The sequence below is a fragment of the Gopherus evgoodei genome, unplaced genomic scaffold, assembly GCF_007399415.2.
Source record: "Gopherus evgoodei ecotype Sinaloan lineage unplaced genomic scaffold, rGopEvg1_v1.p scaffold_32_arrow_ctg1, whole genome shotgun sequence".
NCBI classification, from domain to species: domain Eukaryota; kingdom Metazoa; phylum Chordata; order Testudines; family Testudinidae; genus Gopherus; species Gopherus evgoodei.
The window spans coordinates 5,823,043-5,843,522 of NW_022059994.1; the positions used below are offsets into that span (position 1 = coordinate 5,823,043).

The 20,480-nt window shown below is 45.6% G+C and overlaps 1 protein-coding gene across 1 annotated transcript in view; it reads right to left on the reverse strand.

The window, feature by feature from the left end:
- Nucleotides 1–13,380: 13,380 nt before the first annotated feature.
- Nucleotides 13,381–20,480, reverse strand: part of LOC115640701 — a 54,688-nt gene continuing 47,588 nt past the window's right edge. Inside the window, exons 12-15 of the mRNA XM_030543576.1 lie at nucleotides 19,684–19,706; nucleotides 18,434–18,549; nucleotides 16,863–16,895; nucleotides 13,381–13,919 (exon numbers count right to left, since the gene is read on the reverse strand). Coding sequence (XP_030399436.1) covers nucleotides 13,381–13,919; nucleotides 16,863–16,895; nucleotides 18,434–18,549; nucleotides 19,684–19,706 — 711 coding nt within the window. The remainder of the gene's footprint in view (nucleotides 13,920–16,862; nucleotides 16,896–18,433; nucleotides 18,550–19,683; nucleotides 19,707–20,480) is intronic.

Genomic DNA, 20,480 nt, shown 5'->3' on the forward strand with positions numbered 1-20,480 from the left:
GGGGTGAATGGAAGAGAAAGTAGAAAAACAGAGGGGAAGGGGAGGAAGAAAAGAGTGAAAAGGATAGAGAGAGAAAGAAGCTAGTGAAGGGATGGAAAGAGGGAAAGAGAAGAAAGGAGTAGGAAAAATAGAGGTTCAAAGGGAGCGGGAGGTGTAAATTTAATAGAGAAGTGTAAATTTCACAGGAAGGAAGATGGGAGGCCAGTGTAGGGTCTCAGGTAAGAAAGGAGACATGGTGGCAGTATGGAGGAAAGGAAGAGAATTATGCTGAAATCTTTTGGAGGAAGATTGGATATTGAGATAAATCCACAAGTTTACTTGGTTAAGATAAAAAGAGGGAGGGATATTTAAGGAATTATTAAAAATACTACTCAGTCTTGCTCCTCTTTCCCAGTCCTGCTTTCCTTTCTGATCGTCAGTGTTTGTGGGTTGTTCTTTCCCTCTTCTGAGGTGCATAATGATGGCAATGACAACTCAATGTGCTCAATGACAGCCAGGGACACACTGGGAGTTATGTACCCTACACTCAGAGACTTCCTCTTTCTCTCCCTACATCGCCTTTCTTTGAGTTCTGATTCATTGTGCGATAAATGCAAGGACCTAGAGCTGGGTAATTTAAAGATACAGTGAAATGACTCAAAGAAACCCCCCTCTCTCTCTTTTTCATGGTTGGACCACCAGACTTATCTGGAGGAAGAGGAAAGGGAAACTGCATGATGTCCAGTGCCACTCAGCTAGGAGTAGCTTTCCTGGCTTTCTGCCTGTTAGAGCGGTTAGTCAGAGAGGTAAGTGATTGCTGTTGTTTTCTCTCTGGTTTTCCAGTCCTTAGTGAGATACATTAGAAGGGATATAAAGAGTACATGAAGTGTGCAGGTGCCATAGGTGTATTGGTAACAAGAGCTCTTACCTGGGAGGCACATTAAATCAGTTTTATGCATCAGGACCCTGGATTTTTGAAGCAAGGAATCTGGATTTAGTACTCCCACTATCTATATCCAATCCCTCTCAGCATCACTGTGTCCCTGCCTGCAGGTATATGGGATCTTGGGGAGCAATTACCACACAGGTGGGGTGCAAAATAAACTTTATTAAGAAAATGCAAAAACAGGGAAAATTTAATAGTGAGGGGTATGGGGTTTGTTAAGGTAGGCAATTGGGGAGGGAGTTCTTTTAGTATAGTATAGGGGGTTTCAATAGTGGGGTACAATACAGTGGGGTACAATACAGTTGGTAACCAACTAACACTGAAGTATAAATGTAACAGGTAGCTAACAATTTCTAGGTAAAGGGTGTGTCACAGCAGCATATAACCAACTAACAGTTATGGGTAAAATGTGTTAAATAACCAACAACTTTAGGTAAAAATGTGTCACAGTGGTGTAAATATAAATGTGAGGTGTGTGAGAGAGAAAAAGGGTAACCAATGGGGTTTTATGCTAGACTTCAGTAATACAATTGAGGTTTGGCAGCAGTAGGAGCGGGGTGAACACATGGGGGAAGGGATTAAAAGAGAGAGAGAGAGAAAGGCAGTGGTAGAGGAATGAGGTTAGGGGATGGGGGAAGAGGAGCACGTGGTGGAGCAGAAACCAAAGATAGAGGCGCTACAGAGGGAGATTTAAACTCAGGGAGACACAGAGAGCAGACAGGCTGCAAGTTTAAACAGCAGAGAGACTGCAATGAGTGACTGGGGAGCTCGGGGGGGGGAAATTGGGGCAGTGGGAAGACAAATTTAAATAGTAAAAACCTTATCTATCCCCTAACTTAATCAAACTTATATAAAATGACAAGCAGCTACAGAATACAACCAGGCAATGATTTTCTAAACTTATCTTAACCAACAATTAGGCAACACAACAAATATCACAGAAACTTACAAGCTCTACAATCTTAACAAACTATGACTTATTAAAAAAAAACAAGACCTATGGTGCACCTTATGCTATGGGGAGGTTACAGAGGGCAGAGTGGTATGTATCCAGGACCCAGCTCCAAAGGAAGCCAAGGGATGGTAGCTACAGCGGTGGATACAGCTGAAAGCAGAGAGCCCCAAGGCAAAGCGCACAGGAGCAGAGCTTAGCAGTGGCAAAGAGCCCTGTAGTTTAAGAGAGGTTTTAAGACACAGACCAAGGTTTAGCTTGAGTCTGTGTGCTGGGGAAACAGAGCCAGCAGCTAAAATAATAAAATAAAAGTATAGAAAGTTTTACAGAGGGATTCTTACCAGTCCCCAAGGCAGCAGCAAAGGCAGAAGCAGCAGCAACATCAGAAGAGGCAAGGAGGGTTCGGTACAGTCTCAATAATCAGGAGATCTCTCAGGTAGCAATTCGTTTTTCGTGGGGAGGGGTTTTCAAAAACGGGGGTACGCTCAAAAATAAAACGAGAGCGGAGAAAGGACCCCCCAGAACCCCTGGCTGATCAGACCAGGCAGCAATGCAGGAACCTTTTTTGAGGTGTGTTTCAAAAATGTCTGGTTTTAAAGGCAAACTTGGGCAGTTTCCCACCAGTAATCCTGATAGGCTCCCTCTGTCACAGGGGAAAAACTGAAGGTAAGCCCAGAGACATGCCTGGACATAGTCCTGTGCAATAGGTGACTCAAGAGCACATGAGACTATGACTCATGCCCAGGATCTTAAAACCACAATAGGCCTTGCAGCTCTGGACATTGCCTACCCTACACCAAGCCCAGGTTCAACGAGGTGATAACAGGACTAACCCTTTGAAAAGGGCAGTGGTCCCATTTAGCATGCAGCACAAGTGGCCATCCCTTTGAGAAGGGCAATGGCTCTTGTTAAACAACTTAAGGGGCCCTCCCTTTGAGAAGGGCAGTGGCCCTGGTAAATAACTTAACAGCCAGGGAAGGGCGGCCACAGGAGAACAGAAAACAAAATGGAGTCTGGGGAAACAAAATGGAATAGGGGAATAGCTGTAACGGACATGCCCCCCTGGCCGACCTGAACGGGCTGTGAGGGGGATGTCCCATGCAAAGACCAAAAAAAGGAACAAAAAAAAGAGAAAAAAAAAGGTTTTACAAGTCATCGTCTTCGTAGTATGGAGGTGGTGGTTTGCTGCTGTCCAAGGGGATGGAGGAATACCTCACCTGCAAAGGCAGGGCTGACACAACCTTATGAATTAGCTGCTTGACCACTGCTATCCCCAACAGAAAGGCCACTAGAACAATAGCCACAGTGATAAGCCACTGCTTGATGGACTGAGCCCAGGTCCCCAACCCCCAGCTGGACTACTGAGCTTGCCACCAATCCCACTGCTTACGCTCTTCACGAATCTGGACGGCGAGGGAGGATAGTTGGTCAGCCACGGCTGAGACATTGTTCCACCCAGGCTGAAGGCGCAGGCAACATTGTCCTTTAAAGCGAGGATCGAGGTCCTCCAAGGCGACACAAAAGTCCTTCTGTAGGATGGTCTGGATCAGAAGACGGTTCTTCTCGGCGTAGTTGGCTAGGATAGTGAGGGCGTCGCTGGTTCGACGAAGTCCTTCTGCTGTGATGTTGGTGAGGGCTTCCAGACCAAGCGACAGTCCACGGATTTGCTGTAAAGTTAAACTGTATGAGAGGGGGTTAAACTGTATGTACCCTCCTATGACCATCTCGGTGGCTGACTTGAGTCGCTCCCATGCGGTGGCTGTTCGTCGTTTGCGTGGTGAGGAGAAGAAGGGGCGACGGTGGTGAAAGAGCCCTCCTCCCTTTATGACGAGTTGCCCGATGGCACATACCCCCTTTGGGAATGCGGGTAGAGCAGTCCGGGCAATGTTGTTCCCACAGAGCCACACTTGTCCTGGGGAAGAGGGTAAAAACTGGTCATGGATGGAGCTTCGCTGGGGGGATTTCTAGCCAGGTGGTATATCGACCTCCATCCATAGTAGGTGGGCGGCTCTGACCTGTCTCAGTTCTACATGGGTCTGAGCTGTGGATAAGTATTGGGTGGGGTTAAACACTCTACTTGTTGAAAGATGATTAATAAACCTGGTGAACTCAGTGCGGTATCTTGAGCTTCCTTTCTTGGGGTTTGAGTTAGGCCGAGGTCCTATGAACCATTGGGTGCAATTGGGATACTGCCCCAACGGAGTGGGATTGGAGAAGCCAAAGAACACGATGCAGGGGGCTGCTGGGAGTGGTCCTGTCACCGCAACAGGGGCGAATGAGTTGGGTCTTCGGTCGTCGCTGGTGGTGTTGCATGTGAACAGAGGCCGATGAACCCAGTTTGTGTTGTTGCAGGCTGAAGCTGGATGCTGTGGAGTCAGGTTCGTGAGGGGGAGGAACTCCCAGAGGAAGGGGGACCCTCCCTCTGAGGCCTTTGGTCTTGTACAGGCAACGCAATCGTGTGATGGGGGACATCTGACAGGTTCCCGATGAGGACCTCCTGTAGGGCGTAGGCTCTCAACCAGGCAACCAGAGGGTTTTCTCAAGGCGGGGTGGCAATCATGGCGACTGATTCCTACGGAGACATAAAAGAAAGGTGGCCCCTCTTAGGGCCTGTTATGACCGAACACTAAGCCAGTTGTGGTGGACCAGGTCAGGCTTGCCCCGTCCATCTATTTGATTATGATAGGTGTTAGGGAACCAGCCAGGTGTGATGATGATGGCTGCTAGTGGAGTGCAGGTTCCCTGGGCATTGGGAATAGAGACCCACACTGGCTGAGAAATACTATAGGCAGGTTTCCAAGGTTCCCGTGGTTTAGGAGCAATTTCTGGCCATCGGCTGTATGCTGTGTTAAGGGAAATGAGGGCTTGAGGCAGGACCCGGTCCCACCCCTTGTAGCGCTCTTCCCATCCCAGAGCTATGGCCAAGGCTCTTTGCTGCTCACTATTGAGCTTACGTACAACCTCCTTAGTGAGGCCCTTGTACAATAAGAACCCAAAAATTTTGCGTTCTGTAAATGAATGCTGTGAGTACTGGGGCCTGGGTTGTGAACTGGCATGTGGGGGGTGTGGACTGATGTGTGGTGGGGGTGGACTGATGGGTAGAGCTTGGGCTGAGGGCCATCTTATTTTCTTGAGGGCTTCATAGAGTCGCCCAATGGGGCGCCTAGCATACCCCCTTAGCCACAGAACTGCCCCAATGTCAGGGGTGGTACTGCTATCCATGGCTAAGTCAATGGCAGCTTCGTCTATGGGTATCTCAGTGGGGTCAATAACGTGTCTGAAGGCATTGACCTGGTTAATCTGAGCCTGAGTGAGCCCCAGAGGGTGTTGGGTAGGGGACCACAGCATGATGGACCCCCCTGCGATGGCACATCTGAGGGAAGAGATGTCCTTGACGCTTCCTCTGGGGACTTGGATCCCTTGAAGGGAGTGCTGTAAATGGAGGAAGGCCAGTGCTGGGGCGGTCAGGGGCCATGCAGTGTTAGATATTACCAGGCTCCCTGAGAGACCCCTGGACCAGCTACTGGTCCTGGCTAATACTATGCCCTCTTCTCTATCCACTAACTCTTGTCCGTTTTCCAGAGCCAGGCGGCCTAGCCACAGTAGTGGTGGCTCATTGGCCCCCCTAGCGGTGTCCGAGATGAACTCCTTCATCTCTGCTTTGGAGCGAGGTCGGAGTTCTGTCACCTGTGTGGTATTGCCCTGGTTATCAATCTTTATATGACTGATGGATACCGGCAGGGCTTCACCAGAGGTGACAGTGGGTGCAGGTTCATGGGCTTGGGCCTCTAGAGGGGCTGAAGGTAGGGCTGGGTATAGTGGGGTTTTCTTGAGGGGAGATGAGGTCTCTGGGTGGGTATATGGGGGTGGTTTTTCAGGGGATTTATTGGGACTGGCCAGGCTACAGGTCAGCGGTGGTCCCTCCTGGCTAGCCTGGCTAGTGGCCTCCTTGGCTGAGGTCATTAGGGCCCCATGGAAAACAGTTAGTTTATCAAGGGCCTGAGCCAGGATCTCATAGGTAACTGTGGCTACCTTTTGGGGCTTATATATGTCATGCCACAGTTTCTTGGGCTTTCGAATTTCATCCAGCTTCTGCACCAGTTCTGTTAATATCTGGTGGGTGGGGGACCCCTGCAAAATTCGAGGTTCAGGGGCGAGCTTAGATGGAGCCCAGCCACAGGCTTTCACAACCCTTCCCACCTCTCTCCAGAGGCGAGTGGGATCTGAATCTGCGGCTGGCTCTCCTGCCTTAGTGCAGACTGGCCGGAGGCTGGAATCAGCAGGGCTGGCCCTGAATGTGGGGTGGCAGGTTAAGAGGCACCCCACATCAGTGAGCCCCAGGTGGGTGGTATACACCCTGGAGCTCTGGCCTTTGCCAATAGTACAGACCCATTCTAGGGCCTTAGGCTGCTGTTTACTTTGCAGCAAGTGGTATTGTAGGTGGTTGGTCTGATCTTCCTCTGTCCCAGAGGTCTTGGCCTCTTTCCAGGGACAGGGAGGGCAGTAATTGTTACCCCAAGATCCTGTTCGTGACGCCATGTCCCTGCCTGCAGGTATATGGGATCTTGGGGAGCAATTACCACACAGGTGGGGTGCAAAATAAACTTTATTAAGAAAATGCAAAAACAGGGAAAATTTAATAGTGAGGGGTATGGGGTTTGTTAAGGTAGGCAATTGGGGAGGGAGTTCTTTTAGTATAGTATAGGGGGTTTCAATAGTGGGGTACAATACAGTGGGGTACAATACAGTTGGTAACCAACTAACACTGAAGTATAAATGTAACAGGTAGCTAACAATTTCTAGGTAAAGGGTGTGTCACAGCAGCATATAACCAACTAACAGTTATGGGTAAAATGTGTTAAATAACCAACAACTTTAGGTAAAAATGTGTCACAGTGGTGTAAATATAAATGTGAGGTGTGTGAGAGAGAAAAAGGGTAACCAATGGGGTTTTATGCTAGACTTCAGTAATACAATTGAGGTTTGGCAGCAGTAGGAGCGGGGTGAACACATGGGGGAAGGGATTAAAAGAGAGAGAGAGAGAAAGGCAGTGGTAGAGGAATGAGGTTAGGGGATGGGGGAAGAGGAGCACGTGGTGGAGCAGAAACCAAAGATAGAGGCGCTACAGAGGGAGATTTAAACTCAGGGAGACACAGAGAGCAGACAGGCTGCAAGTTTAAACAGCAGAGAGACTGCAATGAGTGACTGGGGAGCTCGGGGGGGGGAAATTGGGGCAGTGGGAAGACAAATTTAAATAGTAAAAACCTTATCTATCCCCTAACTTAATCAAACTTATATAAAATGACAAGCAGCTACAGAATACAACCAGGCAATGATTTTCTAAACTTATCTTAACCAACAATTAGGCAACACAACAAATATCACAGAAACTTACAAGCTCTACAATCTTAACAAACTATGACTTATTAAAAAAAAACAAGACCTATGGTGCACCTTATGCTATGGGGAGGTTACAGAGGGCAGAGTGGTATGTATCCAGGACCCAGCTCCAAAGGAAGCCAAGGGATGGTAGCTACAGCGGTGGATACAGCTGAAAGCAGAGAGCCCCAAGGCAAAGCGCACAGGAGCAGAGCTTAGCAGTGGCAAAGAGCCCTGTAGTTTAAGAGAGGTTTTAAGACACAGACCAAGGTTTAGCTTGAGTCTGTGTGCTGGGGAAACAGAGCCAGCAGCTAAAATAATAAAATAAAAGTATAGAAAGTTTTACAGAGGGATTCTTACCAGTCCCCAAGGCAGCAGCAAAGGCAGAAGCAGCAGCAACATCAGAAGAGGCAAGGAGGGTTCGGTACAGTCTCAATAATCAGGAGATCTCTCAGGTAGCAATTCGTTTTTCGTGGGGAGGGGTTTTCAAAAACGGGGGTACGCTCAAAAATAAAACGAGAGCGGAGAAAGGACCCCCCAGAACCCCTGGCTGATCAGACCAGGCAGCAATGCAGGAACCTTTTTTGAGGTGTGTTTCAAAAATGTCTGGTTTTAAAGGCAAACTTGGGCAGTTTCCCACCAGTAATCCTGATAGGCTCCCTCTGTCACAGGGGAAAAACTGAAGGTAAGCCCAGAGACATGCCTGGACATAGTCCTGTGCAATAGGTGACTCAAGAGCACATGAGACTATGACTCATGCCCAGGATCTTAAAACCACAATAGGCCTTGCAGCTCTGGACATTGCCTACCCTACACCAAGCCCAGGTTCAACGAGGTGATAACAGGACTAACCCTTTGAAAAGGGCAGTGGTCCCATTTAGCATGCAGCACAAGTGGCCATCCCTTTGAGAAGGGCAATGGCTCTTGTTAAACAACTTAAGGGGCCCTCCCTTTGAGAAGGGCAGTGGCCCTGGTAAATAACTTAACAGCCAGGGAAGGGCGGCCACAGGAGAACAGAAAACAAAATGGAGTCTGGGGAAACAAAATGGAATAGGGGAATAGCTGTAACGGACACACTGTACCCCTGGTCCATTACTGCCCTCCACTGCAAGTGTCTGCACATTGTTTAATAGACCCCATTGAATCAGAGACCTAGTTATTTTGGATGAGTTTGACATCTCTGTTTTGTTTAGATTATGGCCTGACCCATGCTCATGTTACCATGGGAGAGATCTGAATTCAAGTCCAGGTTCAGAGCATCTGGACTGCAGAGACCTGGGGTGCTACTACCAAGCTGCTCATCTTGGGGTAAGGAAGGAAGCTCCACCCTCCTTTGACTGCAGCTCTCTTCTGCTAGACAGGTTCACCCCTCTGCAAGGCCATGAAGGGAAGTGGGGAAATAAAAGAAGAGGAGAGAATTCCCCCAAAGGGGAATGATGTTGCTTAATCTAGCAAGAAGCATGAATATCGGGGGACTCTGCCATCTCTCGCACAGGCCCAGACACAGATCACAGTGGGAAGTGTCCAAACACACATTGTATGTTAGGTGGCTAGGTTATCTGATAATTGTTCTGCTCTCCACCAGTCTGTAAATATGCCAAGCCCCGATTCATTCCAGCGTGCATCAAAGAATGGTTCCTGATCAGAGCATCAAGCAACTTTAGATAGACTTTCACTCCTGCAGAACCTGCATCACTAATGACCATTGAAACATCTAGTCCAATGTCCAGATTCTGAAAGTTGGCAAAACCAGCATCTCCAGAAGAAGGAAAATGTCTATAATGCACTTAGGCAAATTTCCATATGTGGTGTATAGGAGAAGGGATCCCTAGCATACTTGTTGGAAACATAAAATAGCATTTTCTTCATGTCTGCAACAATCACTTTATGTCCTGAAGTGGCGGAATTGATTATCCTGGCTTGTGCCTAGCTACAGCTGTCATTGATTATATAATGGATTACGCACACACTAAGATTGCTGATGCTTCACAACTATCTATGATTAGCTTCTCACGCAAGCACCTTGACATTCCCTGTTTTCCCTTATGCGTGGAACAAATAGATAAATGCAGCCTCCTTCAGATAGCTCCTCAAAATCCATCTCTATCATGCCTTTAAGAAAACAACTAATTAAAGATCATTTGATGGGCATGTGGGGTGAACTGGCACTTTATCTGTTTATGATAATAGTTTTATTTGTCTTAACATGTATCTATGTATATAATGATTGTATATATTTGATTGCATATGCTCACCTACATTTTTCCTATGTCACTTGTCTTCTTAGACTACAAACTCTTAAGGGCTGGGAGAATGTCTTTACATATGTTTATACAGCACCTACCACAATGGGGTTCAATCCTGTCAGAGACACCTGGTCATTATATTAATATGAACATTAAATAATACTAATAACCTGTGGCAACAGTGACTTAGTCTACTGTATGTATGTGGAAGGAGAGTTTCTTTGGATCAATTTCAAATGTACTAGCCAAGAATTTCTTTCCACAACTGATGTTTTACTTATGCTTCTAAAAGATATACCTTCTACTACCAACCGTCACTATATATCCATACTAACATTATCAAACTATCAGAAATCTCCCATCTGAAGGGTGAATGGAAAACCTGCTAACCCTCAGAACACTGGCTTCTTCTAAGGGCTTGGGATGTTGAATGGATAAAGAGCACTAGTCTGGGTATCAGGGTGGGTTTTGAGCAGGTGGGACTCTTGTCTGGAGTCAGCCCAGACTGATCCCACCTCTTATTTTCAGAAACACCCCTATCCCTTGTATCTGCCATTCCCCATGAGAAAAAGCACTCCCATGTAGCATCCTACGAAATAGAAGTGTGGAGATGGGCAATCTGGGAACAGGTTGTGACGGGTTGGATCACAGAAATCCTCTTGGGAACTGCCAGCTACCAAGACTACGTCTGCCACTGCTTTCTCTGGCAGCTCAGGAATCCAGCACCCTATCTTTTTGAGCCAGACACGCCCGTCTGCTCCAGCACAGACCCAGCGTCTGAACCACATGCCCCAAAGCTGCAGACTTAACTGAAAACAGCTTACAGAAGTGTTCCTGTCTTTAACACTCAGATGCTCAACTCCCAGCGGGGTCCAAACCCCAAATAAATCTGTTTTATGCTGTATAAAGTCTGTTTATAGGGTAAACTCATAAATTGTTCACCCTCTATAACACTGATAGATATGCACAGCTGTTTGCCCCCCCTCCAGGTATTAATACATACTCTGGGTTAATTAATAAATAAAAAGTGATTTTATTAAGTACAGAAAATAGGATTTAAGTGGTTCTAAGTAGTAAAAGACAGAACAAAGTGAATTACCAAGTAAGATAAAATAAAATACACAAATCTAAGTCTAATACAGTAATAAAACTGAATACAGATAAAATCTCATCCTCAGGGATGTTTCAATAAGTTTCTTTCACAGACTGGACACCTTCCTAGTCTGGACACAGTCCTTTCCCCTGGTACAGCCCTTGTTCCAGCTCAGGTGGTAGCTAGGGGATTTCTCATGATGGCTGCCTCCTTTGTTCTCTTCCACCCATTTATATATCTTTTGCATAAGGAGGGCATCCTTTGTCCCTCTGGGTTCCCACCCCTCCTTCGCAATGGAAAAGCACCAGGTTAAAGATGGATTCCAGTTCAGGTGACATGATCATATGTCACTGTAAGACTTCATTACTCACTTGCCAGCACACAGGTATACAGGAAGACTTACCAGTAAAACAGAGCCATCTACAGACAATTGTCCTGGTTAATGGGAGTCATCAAGATTCCAAACCACCATTAATGGCCCACACTTTGCATAATCCCGGTCTCTCCCTCTCACTGCCTGCCCCAGCCCTCACTCTTCACAGAGGGGCAGGGGTTGGGGGTCTCAGCTTGGCAGAGGATGGAGGGGCTGACAAGGAGTGTATGGGAGCATTTTTAGAAGAGGAGAAGAAATGGGGGGCAGAGCTGAAGCCCCTTACATTCCCCCACAGTTCTGACCCCCCACCATTTACTCTTCTGCACTGCTCTGACCTCCCCCTTTGCCTAGGAGAAGCAGCATGGTGGGAGGACTCATAGACTCTAGGACTGGAAGGGACCTCGAGAGGTCATCGAGTCCAGTCCCCTGCCCTCATGGAGAGGAGAGGGGGGATTGGGACGATGAGCCTGGAGTTCTCTCCAAACTGATGGGGGTGGCCTGGGGAGGGAGCAGGTTTCTGGGTTCCTTCCCCAACTGGGGAGCAGAGGGGGGAAGGGGAACCCCTGAGTCCCTACCACAGCCATAGGTAGGAATTGTACAAGGATAGGGAGTATTTGTATGGGAGGCTACAGATGGCTCCAATTTCTGCCCCTTTATTGGCCCTCATGTCACCAGAGGGGAAGGTGCCCCTTTTCCTCCCACTTATAGTTCTGCTCTCTCAGCGCATCTGAGCTCCCAGAGGGCAAAGAGCCTTTTGAGGAAGTCCCTCTGCACATGGACTATCTGGCTAGTATGAATGGGTGATTGTTTCTACCATTATAGACTGTGACTGAAACTTGGCTTCTCTGTAAAACCTAAGGACTTCCAGATGCTGTATTCCAGTTGACTAATAAATGCTATTTTCTTTTTAAAAGGCTTCACTGATTCAGTGCAGGTATTTGCTGTTTCGGCAGTAACCCTAGGACACCAGTGCATGATGGAACTTTAGAATCACTCCTGTATTTCGTATCACTCCTACATTCCTCATCGTGTTATGCCAAACATCTTATACTGGGCAGCAGACCTGATTGGGCTTTCAGGTCTCTGTTTATTTAAAATTTCTTTGGGGAAAATCCATGTGGAAACCAACCTTTGTTTCTATTTCAAAATACACCTCACACAGCAAACCAGAGCTTTCCAGGAAGTTTTAACAGACAAATTCTTCTCCCAGGTGCCTCCATTGGGCAATTTTAATAGGTGAACAGGAGAACACAAGCAGTTTGTCTACACATTATGTTAGAAAATAGATTAACACATTTAAACTAACCCTGATACATATGACTTAGGTGTTTTTGCAAATCCCATCCTAAGTTATTTAGGAGCACAAATTCCATTGAAAATCAATGAGATTTAAGTCACTTAGTTTCTTTTGAAAAATTCAGCCTTAGTACGTTATGTACACAGCAATAGCTGTATTTAAAATATATTAGCTGCTTGTGGCTAATGAATGAGCAGCTAACATGATTTTAAACACAACCGCCCATGTCTGCGCTAGGCACAAAGCCAAGTTTACTTTCATGTTAGTTAAAAAACATTAGTTAACGTGTTTTTTTAACCAGGATGCCTTTTTCCAGTTTAAACAAAACCAAGGAGGGAATTTGACCCTATATGTACAGCAAGATCTGTCAAAGATAAAAGAAGGATCATCTCTTCTAGTTTCTGCCACAGAAGCACTTAATTTCCTATTGCAGAATCATAATATTTTGAGACAAATTTGTTCAGGGGAAAAGTAAGGAGATTTGATCCAAATACTAAAACTTGCATATTTGATACTTAAGCACAACCCCTCTTCAGCCAGGCCTCCCTCTCCCAGGGCCTTGTCTGGGTCTCCCTCTCCATCGGGGTCTCACTCCAGACAGATTTGACATCCTGGATCATAGAGTCCCAGCCTAGAGCACTTCTCTGCCCTCACACAGAGCTCCACAGCCCTCTCTTATCCCTGTCTCCATGGTTGTACAGATGGGTGGCTGATGGCTGGAAGTCAGGCGGGAAAGGGTCTGGCTGTGTTCTGCAGGGTCATACAGACTTAGAAGCTGGGGCTAGCAGAGCATGCTGCATGGGGTCTGACTAGGATGACCACTCATCCCTTCTTTTAATGGACTGTTACTTATTTCATCGATTTGTCTCTTAGGGTGACCACCCATTCCTTATTTTAAGAGATGTCCCTGACCATTTAAAACATTACATTGAAGTTTATGATAATTGCATTGTATTCTTGAGGTAAACTTAAGAGAGAAATATATATAACAGGTTAAAGGAAATACCGTTTCCCTTCCATGTCCTTTAAAATAAAGCCTTGTCCCTTATTTTTCATGTGGGCTTTCCCTTCTTTCCAGCCAACAAAGATGGTCATCCTAGGCCTGACAGGGCATCTCAGGGACACAGTGTGAGCTGGGAACTGGGATGGAACGGACCAGAGAGGCTGCTGAATCCAACTCGGAAGAATGGGCAGATTCTCTCACCAGCGAAAAAAGTTGTTGGGAAAGTGAAGATTGGGTCCCCTTTACCAGCATCGATAAATGCCACCTTCCCCCTTTCATAGTCCAGATAAACCCGGATCCTGCTAGGTGCCTTGATCAGGAACAGGGAGGTCACAGGGGAGGTAGGAGCTCGGCACCACTGTTCCCCGCTCCACTCCACAGCCCAGACCCCGTATTTGGGTCTAAAGTTGATCTTTCCCTTCCTGCTTACAGACTTTCTGGCCACCCCAACAGCACAGAGTCCCTTTGCCTCCACCTCCCAGCAGTGCCTTCCAGAGGTGAATCCCTCACAGCCCAGCACGCAGAGCTCGGTATCAAATCTCTCAGGATTGTTGGGCAGAGCCTGCCCTGTGTCTCCCCGTCTCACACTTTTCCAATCCTCAGACACGATGAGTTCGGGATGGGCCGTGTCTGGATCCAGAGTCACATTTACTGGAGAGGGAAAATCAGAGGGTTAGGGGCAGAGCTCAGCCCTGTGGGAAAGTCTGATTGTATCAGGGACAGAACCTGTCCCAGCTGGAGAGCGAATCAAAGAATGGCCTCCCTTCTGGCTTTACCCTGCTCTGAATGGGGAGCAAATCTGAGCCACGTGCAGGTGGGATCCACCCTCTGGGCCGAGATGCGTCAGTGACAGAGCCAGGGGATCAATCCAGGGCAGAGACTCAGAGCCTTTCCCAGTCTGCACCACTTCTCTCTAGGGAAGGGACTGGAGATCCTAGTAGATTGTAGTAAAACCAAATGTCTCTCCAAGCACCTCATTGTGATCCTCATCCCCTGAACTATAGTCCATCATATTAGAGCTCCCCTCCCATTCACATCTCTCCCCACCTCCAGACGCTGGCTGGCTCAAATGCCACTTTCCTCTCATGCGCTGTTCCCACAATCCTGTCTCCTTCCTCTTAGTCCTCCATATTATTGCTGATTTCTGCAAGTCTTCTCACAGCACTATGCCCCACCCTGCCTCCTCAGCACTATGCCCCACCCTGCCAGGTGTGCCAGTGGGGAAACTGAGCTGGGAAGACTGAATAGGGGTATTGGGGAAGCCGAAGGCAGGAAGAGGGATTGTGTTAATAGGGACCAGGCTCATGCAGGGGAACAGGGATGAGAGCTGTCCTCAGCACTTGGAGGATTCCCTTGACACAGCTGCCTCTGATTCCCAGCATATGAAGCAACAGTGCCATGGTGAGGCCTGGATGTGCCAGAGGCTTGGCACAGAGACTCCAGGATCCCCCAGAAAAGCCACCTAGTTCTACCTGAGAGCAGAGCCAGCCAGCCATTCGGAGAGCTCTTCAGCCACCTCTGCTTGTCACAGAGACACTGGACACAGACCCTGCAAGTGCCTTGCACAGACTCAAACCTCATTCCTTGCTACCACTCACACAGACAACTTCCCCTTTCCAGGCCCCTCAAATATCCCTGCTCACCCCCAGTGCCTCCAAAGCCATGCTCAACGCCTACGTGGCCATTCTGTGGTCTAAGGGATAGGGACCTGACCTGGTCTGGGAGTCACTAATTCCATCCTGCCCCATCCCTGCTTGCTCTCCTTCCCATAGACCCAAGTTCTAGACAGCCTGGGTCCCTAGCTCACCAAGGTCACAGCGGGCTGGGAGTCAGGTTGGAAACGGCAACAAAAAATTCAGTTTGTTTCTCCTTTCCATCAGAGGTGGTAGATCTGAGCAAGTCCATTAGCTCATCTTTGCAAAACTCAGGCTATTCGGGTTTAGAGGAGTAGCTCTAGATGTGTTTAATCATTTTACAGTCAAAAGGGGCCTGTGTAATGAGCTCTCAAAGCAGACTGTAGGTGTGGGAGTTTATAGCTAGAGGAACCCAAAGACATGTGAGCAAAACAAGGCACAATTTACCAAGAAAACCTTTTGAATGTTTCATTTGCAAATATAATGAAACCTTTTATTAAATAAATTAGAGAGAAAATTCATTTCCTCTCTGAAGAGAGCCATTGTGCTCGTTTGAAGACTCAATTCAATCAATATATATAAAACTTAAGAACTTTAGTGACACTGAGTGGAAATCCCAGTACAACTGTACAGCTGAACTATGGAGATGTTAATTCCTCAATGTATCCTCACGGTTACTCTGTTATGTGAAAATATCCATAGTGTGACGTTATTGATATAAACTGGGACCATATAGAACATGGGTTGCAACCAAGGTCCTGTAGTGGCACCAAATCCTATGTAAAGGGGGTCATATAAGGTGTCTAAGACCAAGTTATGAGTTACTGGTTATGATTATGCTGTCTGTATGTCTGTATCATTTTGTAATTGAAGTTATAAGTATTGGCTCTATACTGTCTATATTTCAAACTTGTGCTGTGTTACTGGGAAAGATCCCAGACAAGTGGGTGTTAGCTCTGCTTAGCCTGCTTGATGGCCCATTAAGGACCATCAGTTACACAACTGACCCATTGAGAGGAGGCAGATACGCCTTGTGACTCAGCAGGGTGTGCAGAAACTGGCCCATGTGACTGCAAACTCCATTTTGCTGTAATTTTCCACAGTAAGAACAAAGAAGTGTTCTTACACCTGGAAGTGCCTATATAAGGCTGATGCCTCATTTCCATCTTGTCTTCAATCCTGCTTCCTACCTCTGGAGGGACTTTGCTACAAACTGAAGCTCTACACAAAGGACTGATGACCCATCCCAGCTGGGGATGTTCTCCAGAGACTTGATTTGAACCTGCAGTTTACTCCATCACTGCTACAAGCCTGAACTAAGAACTTTGCCATTACTGTATGTAATTGATTCCATTTAACCAATTCTAGCTCTCATTTCTACCTTTTTCCCTTTATGAATAAACCTTTAGATTTTAGATTCTAAAGGATTGGCAACAGTGTGATTTGTGGGTAAGATCTGATGTGTATATTGACCTGGATCTGGGGCTTGGTCCTTTGGGATCGAGAGAACCTTTTTCTTTTACTGGGATGTTGGTTTTCATAACCATTCATGCCCAGGACGAGTGGCACTGGTGGTGATACTGGGAGACTAGAGTGTCTCAGGAAATTGCTTGTGTGACTTGTGGTTAGCCAGTGGGGTGAAACTGAAGTCATTTTTGTCTGGCTGGTTTGGTTTGCCTTAGAGGTGGAAAAACCCTAGCCTAGGGCTGTAACTGCCCTGTTTAAGCAATTGGTCCTGAATTGGCACTCTCAGTTGGGTCCTGCCAGAAGCACATCGTCACACATGGATCTGAGGCAATCTCCTTTCTCTTTTATTTCTTTTACTCTATGTATTCTCACAGCTTTTTGTCTAATGTGATTTTTAGATGCTGATCTACCAAAAAGCCAGAGTCCTAAATTAACTTCTTTTCTCTTTATTTTGGGAAAATATGCCTATAATCTTCAGTTGCCAAAAATTTACCTTTGTGCAGTTTCCATTCAGATGAGAAAGACTCTAAAAGAAGGAAAAAAAGGTGAAAGATGAGATTTCATGTTGCCACAATAATGGTGAAATGCCTATTGTGAACATAACTGGTTTTATTGTATACCTGGTGTATATATTAATACAATCAAACACTTTATTTCAAACAAATAGAACTTGTTGAGTGATAACAATGTACTTGCCTATCACTTCATTTTATAAAATCTGATTACTTAAAAGTAAGGAAATGAATAGCTAAAGATATCAAAAGTCTCCTACCTGCATAATACACAGATAATCTAATGAAGTCTAGTAATGCACACACTACAACAACTCTGACCCAAAATGAAAAGTATTCTTTCACATTTAAGATTATTGTGATTAAATATACATTTCTTTATACTTAGTAAGAATAATATGTTCATTGTGGTGGGCAGCGTATGATTTGTGATCTCCTTAAAGCCATCTTTGCTCACCCACCCCCATTCCCACTAGAGTGAGAAAACAGAGAATTGGGTTGTTCTGTTTTAAGGTGATGTAATTCAGAAACCCATTGTCTAAAACCTGTCAAATTGTGTGAAAAAATTCTATCGTTGTCTACAGGTTTTGAGATCAGTATGAAAGTTTTAGTGGATTTAAGAACAGGTGGATGAGTTAGCAAAATGGAGTTTATTGTAGAAATTGTAGTAGTAACTATGGAGCAACTGCTGCCATTTCATAATGAAAGATTATGCCTGATCTTTAGAGTGACAGTGTTTAATCATAGTCACAAAGGACACAATTCTTCCATCAGTGACATTAGTGCAATTTCCTATTGACATCAATGAGAGATGTATCCATGCAGGTGTCAGAGCCAGGACTAGAAATGCAAGAGTCTGTCGTTAGTCCAGGGATTGGCAACCTTTCAGAAGTGGTGTGCCAAGTCTTCATTTGTTCACTCTCATTTAAAGTTTTGTGTGCCAGTAATACATTTTAACATTTTTAGAAGGTCTCTTTCTATAAATCTATAATATAGAACTAAACTATTGTTGTATGTAAAGTAAATAAGGTTTTTAAAATGTTTAAGATGTTTCATTTAAAATTAAATTAAAATGCAGAGCCCCCGGACTGGTGGCCAGGACCCAGGCAGTGTGAGTGCCACTGAAAATCAGCTCGCGTGCCACCTTCGGCATCTGTACCATAGGTTGCCTACCCCTGCGTTAGTCCTGTGCTTAGTTCACAAGACAGTGTGGTGTCTCATGCTACTAAGCTGCCCATTCTCTGTCACTAGAAGGTGCAGTAGCTATTCAATAGCGTAACTGGCTCAAATATAGCAAATCAACTTGGAGGGACCTGTTATTGCTCCCAATGACCTCAGTAGCGGCCTGACAAGCACTGTTGCCTGTAGTTACAAATTAAACTGGGCTCTTCCCAAAAACTGTAACATGAACCCTTGATTTCTTATTATCTCAAAGCCAAGGCCCTGCATGGCTGTGAAGGAGGATGCATATAACCTGCCAGGTTTAAGCAAGATCAGTGATACGTTTTCAGCCCTAGCGAACAGTGTCTGTCTATGTAACAGGGCTCCTTACCTCTGCATTTCTTCCGTATGTTGTGTAGAATTGTGGATTTTTCAGAGAAATTCCAGCTGCCCCATTTCAGTTCAGGAGAAAGAGACAAAGGATTCTGAAACGTCTTTCTTTCACATCTAGAGAAAATGACCTATTATTAGTGAATGTTATCTGAATCTTCAGTCTCCAGTGATCAAAGCTGCCGAGTCCAGATTTAAGTTCCTCAGCTCTCCTGATGAGTGTTTATTTCCCAGTCCATCTGTAACTGAAAGCATTTTAAGTCCTTTAATTTTACTGTTGTATCACTCAAAAAGTGAAGTGTGTGACAGTTTTTAATATCTCCATCTTCTGGGTCAGAGTTAAGGTTGGTTTTGGAATGTCTAACTGAAGTTATGTCCCTTATAATTTATTTTTAGATAATGCATTAACTGCAGGAGACATTTTTCCCTCTGAATTACAGTGCCCATTCTTTAACAATCAGTATAAATCAGTGTTTTTCAAACTTCTTTTTCTTGTGATACAGTTGAAGAAAATTGTTGATGCTCATGACCCTACATAATTAAATCTTTTGTCTAGAGTGAGGGCTCCAGGGTGGGGCTAGGGATGAGGGCTTTGGGACGCACGAGGGGGCTCTGTGTTTAGGGTGGGCTCAGGGTTGGGGCAAGAGATTGAGGTGTGGGGGTGTGGTGCAGGCTTAGCCCCGGCAGCTCCTGGGCAGTGGCACAGTGGGGATTGTTACAGCAGGTTTCCTAGGCCAGACAATGGGAGTGTGGAGTTGGTGCTTGGGGTGGGGCAGGGCAGCACACGGAGCCCCAGAGCCCCCCCACCTAGGAACCGGACTTGCTGCTGGCTGCTTCCAGAGCTCAACCAGGTGTCAGAACAGGTAGGGACTAACCTACTGGACTTTTATCACGTACACTCTACAGTGAGGTTTATTAACCTTGGAACAACCTACCACGGGAAGTAATAAATCTTTAATCTCATGACTTGTTCAAGTCAAGACCAGATGCCTTTCTAAAAGACATGCCTTAGCCAAACACAAGTTGTTAGGCTCAGCACAGGCTAATTGGTTGAAATTATCTCAATGTTATTCAGGTCAGACAGACTTGATGATCTAATGGTTCCTTCTGGCCTTAAAACCTATTACCTTGACCACTTCAATGCATTTTAAAATGTAGGGTATATTGATGGTCCCACTCTTTTCATCAACATGCCCAAGCACCTTTCCAGAATCATGACATGTGAGGGGGGAGTGCAAAGGAGCAACATACCTTCTCAAGGTGCTTCTGATGTCCTGTTGGGGGAAAGAGAGAGAGAAAAGGAACCTCAGTCAACATGCCACACACTGGGATCCTGCACCGAAGAGGATTTACTTTGCCTTGAGATATAAGAGGCAGCTTTACGTTATTTTCTGACTCCCATTTCACTCTATTCACTTTTCACAGCCCTGGAGATCACTTTTGGAGTTTAGTGTTTTAGAGAACTTTTCTCCAACACTCAAAATGTGCAGATTTTTTTTTTTTTTACTCGTCTGAGTGTGACAAGGAAATCTTGGAGTAGTGACCACTGGAATTTAGCTACTGAGCAGTGTGGAACACGGCAGAGAACCACACAACGTAGCCATACAAGAGCATTAGATTTTCAAAAGCTCATTTTAGGGTATTTAGTTTATGTAGTTTAATAAGTAAAGCTGCCTGCAATTTGCATTTTGAATAATATTTTGTTACAATTTTTTTGTTCAGCAAATTGTACGATTTCTGTATGTTTATATGATATTCATAAGTATAGAAATAGCAGTGATCCTGAACATGACAGTAAGGGTCTGGATAAATAATACAAACAAAAATAACGAAAAGTTTAGTTACTACATGAAGTCCAGATCTTTTACTAGCTCCAGGAAGATGGGCTTTTTTAACAGGGTTTTTCCATGTCTCAGATCTATGTTTCTGTGACCTTTCCTTCACAGGATAATATAATTTAGATGTCAACAAAATACACATTAAGTTATATTGAGACCTCTGGCTCTGAAATCCAGTACACATAATGCAGGCCCTCCCCTCCTTGTATA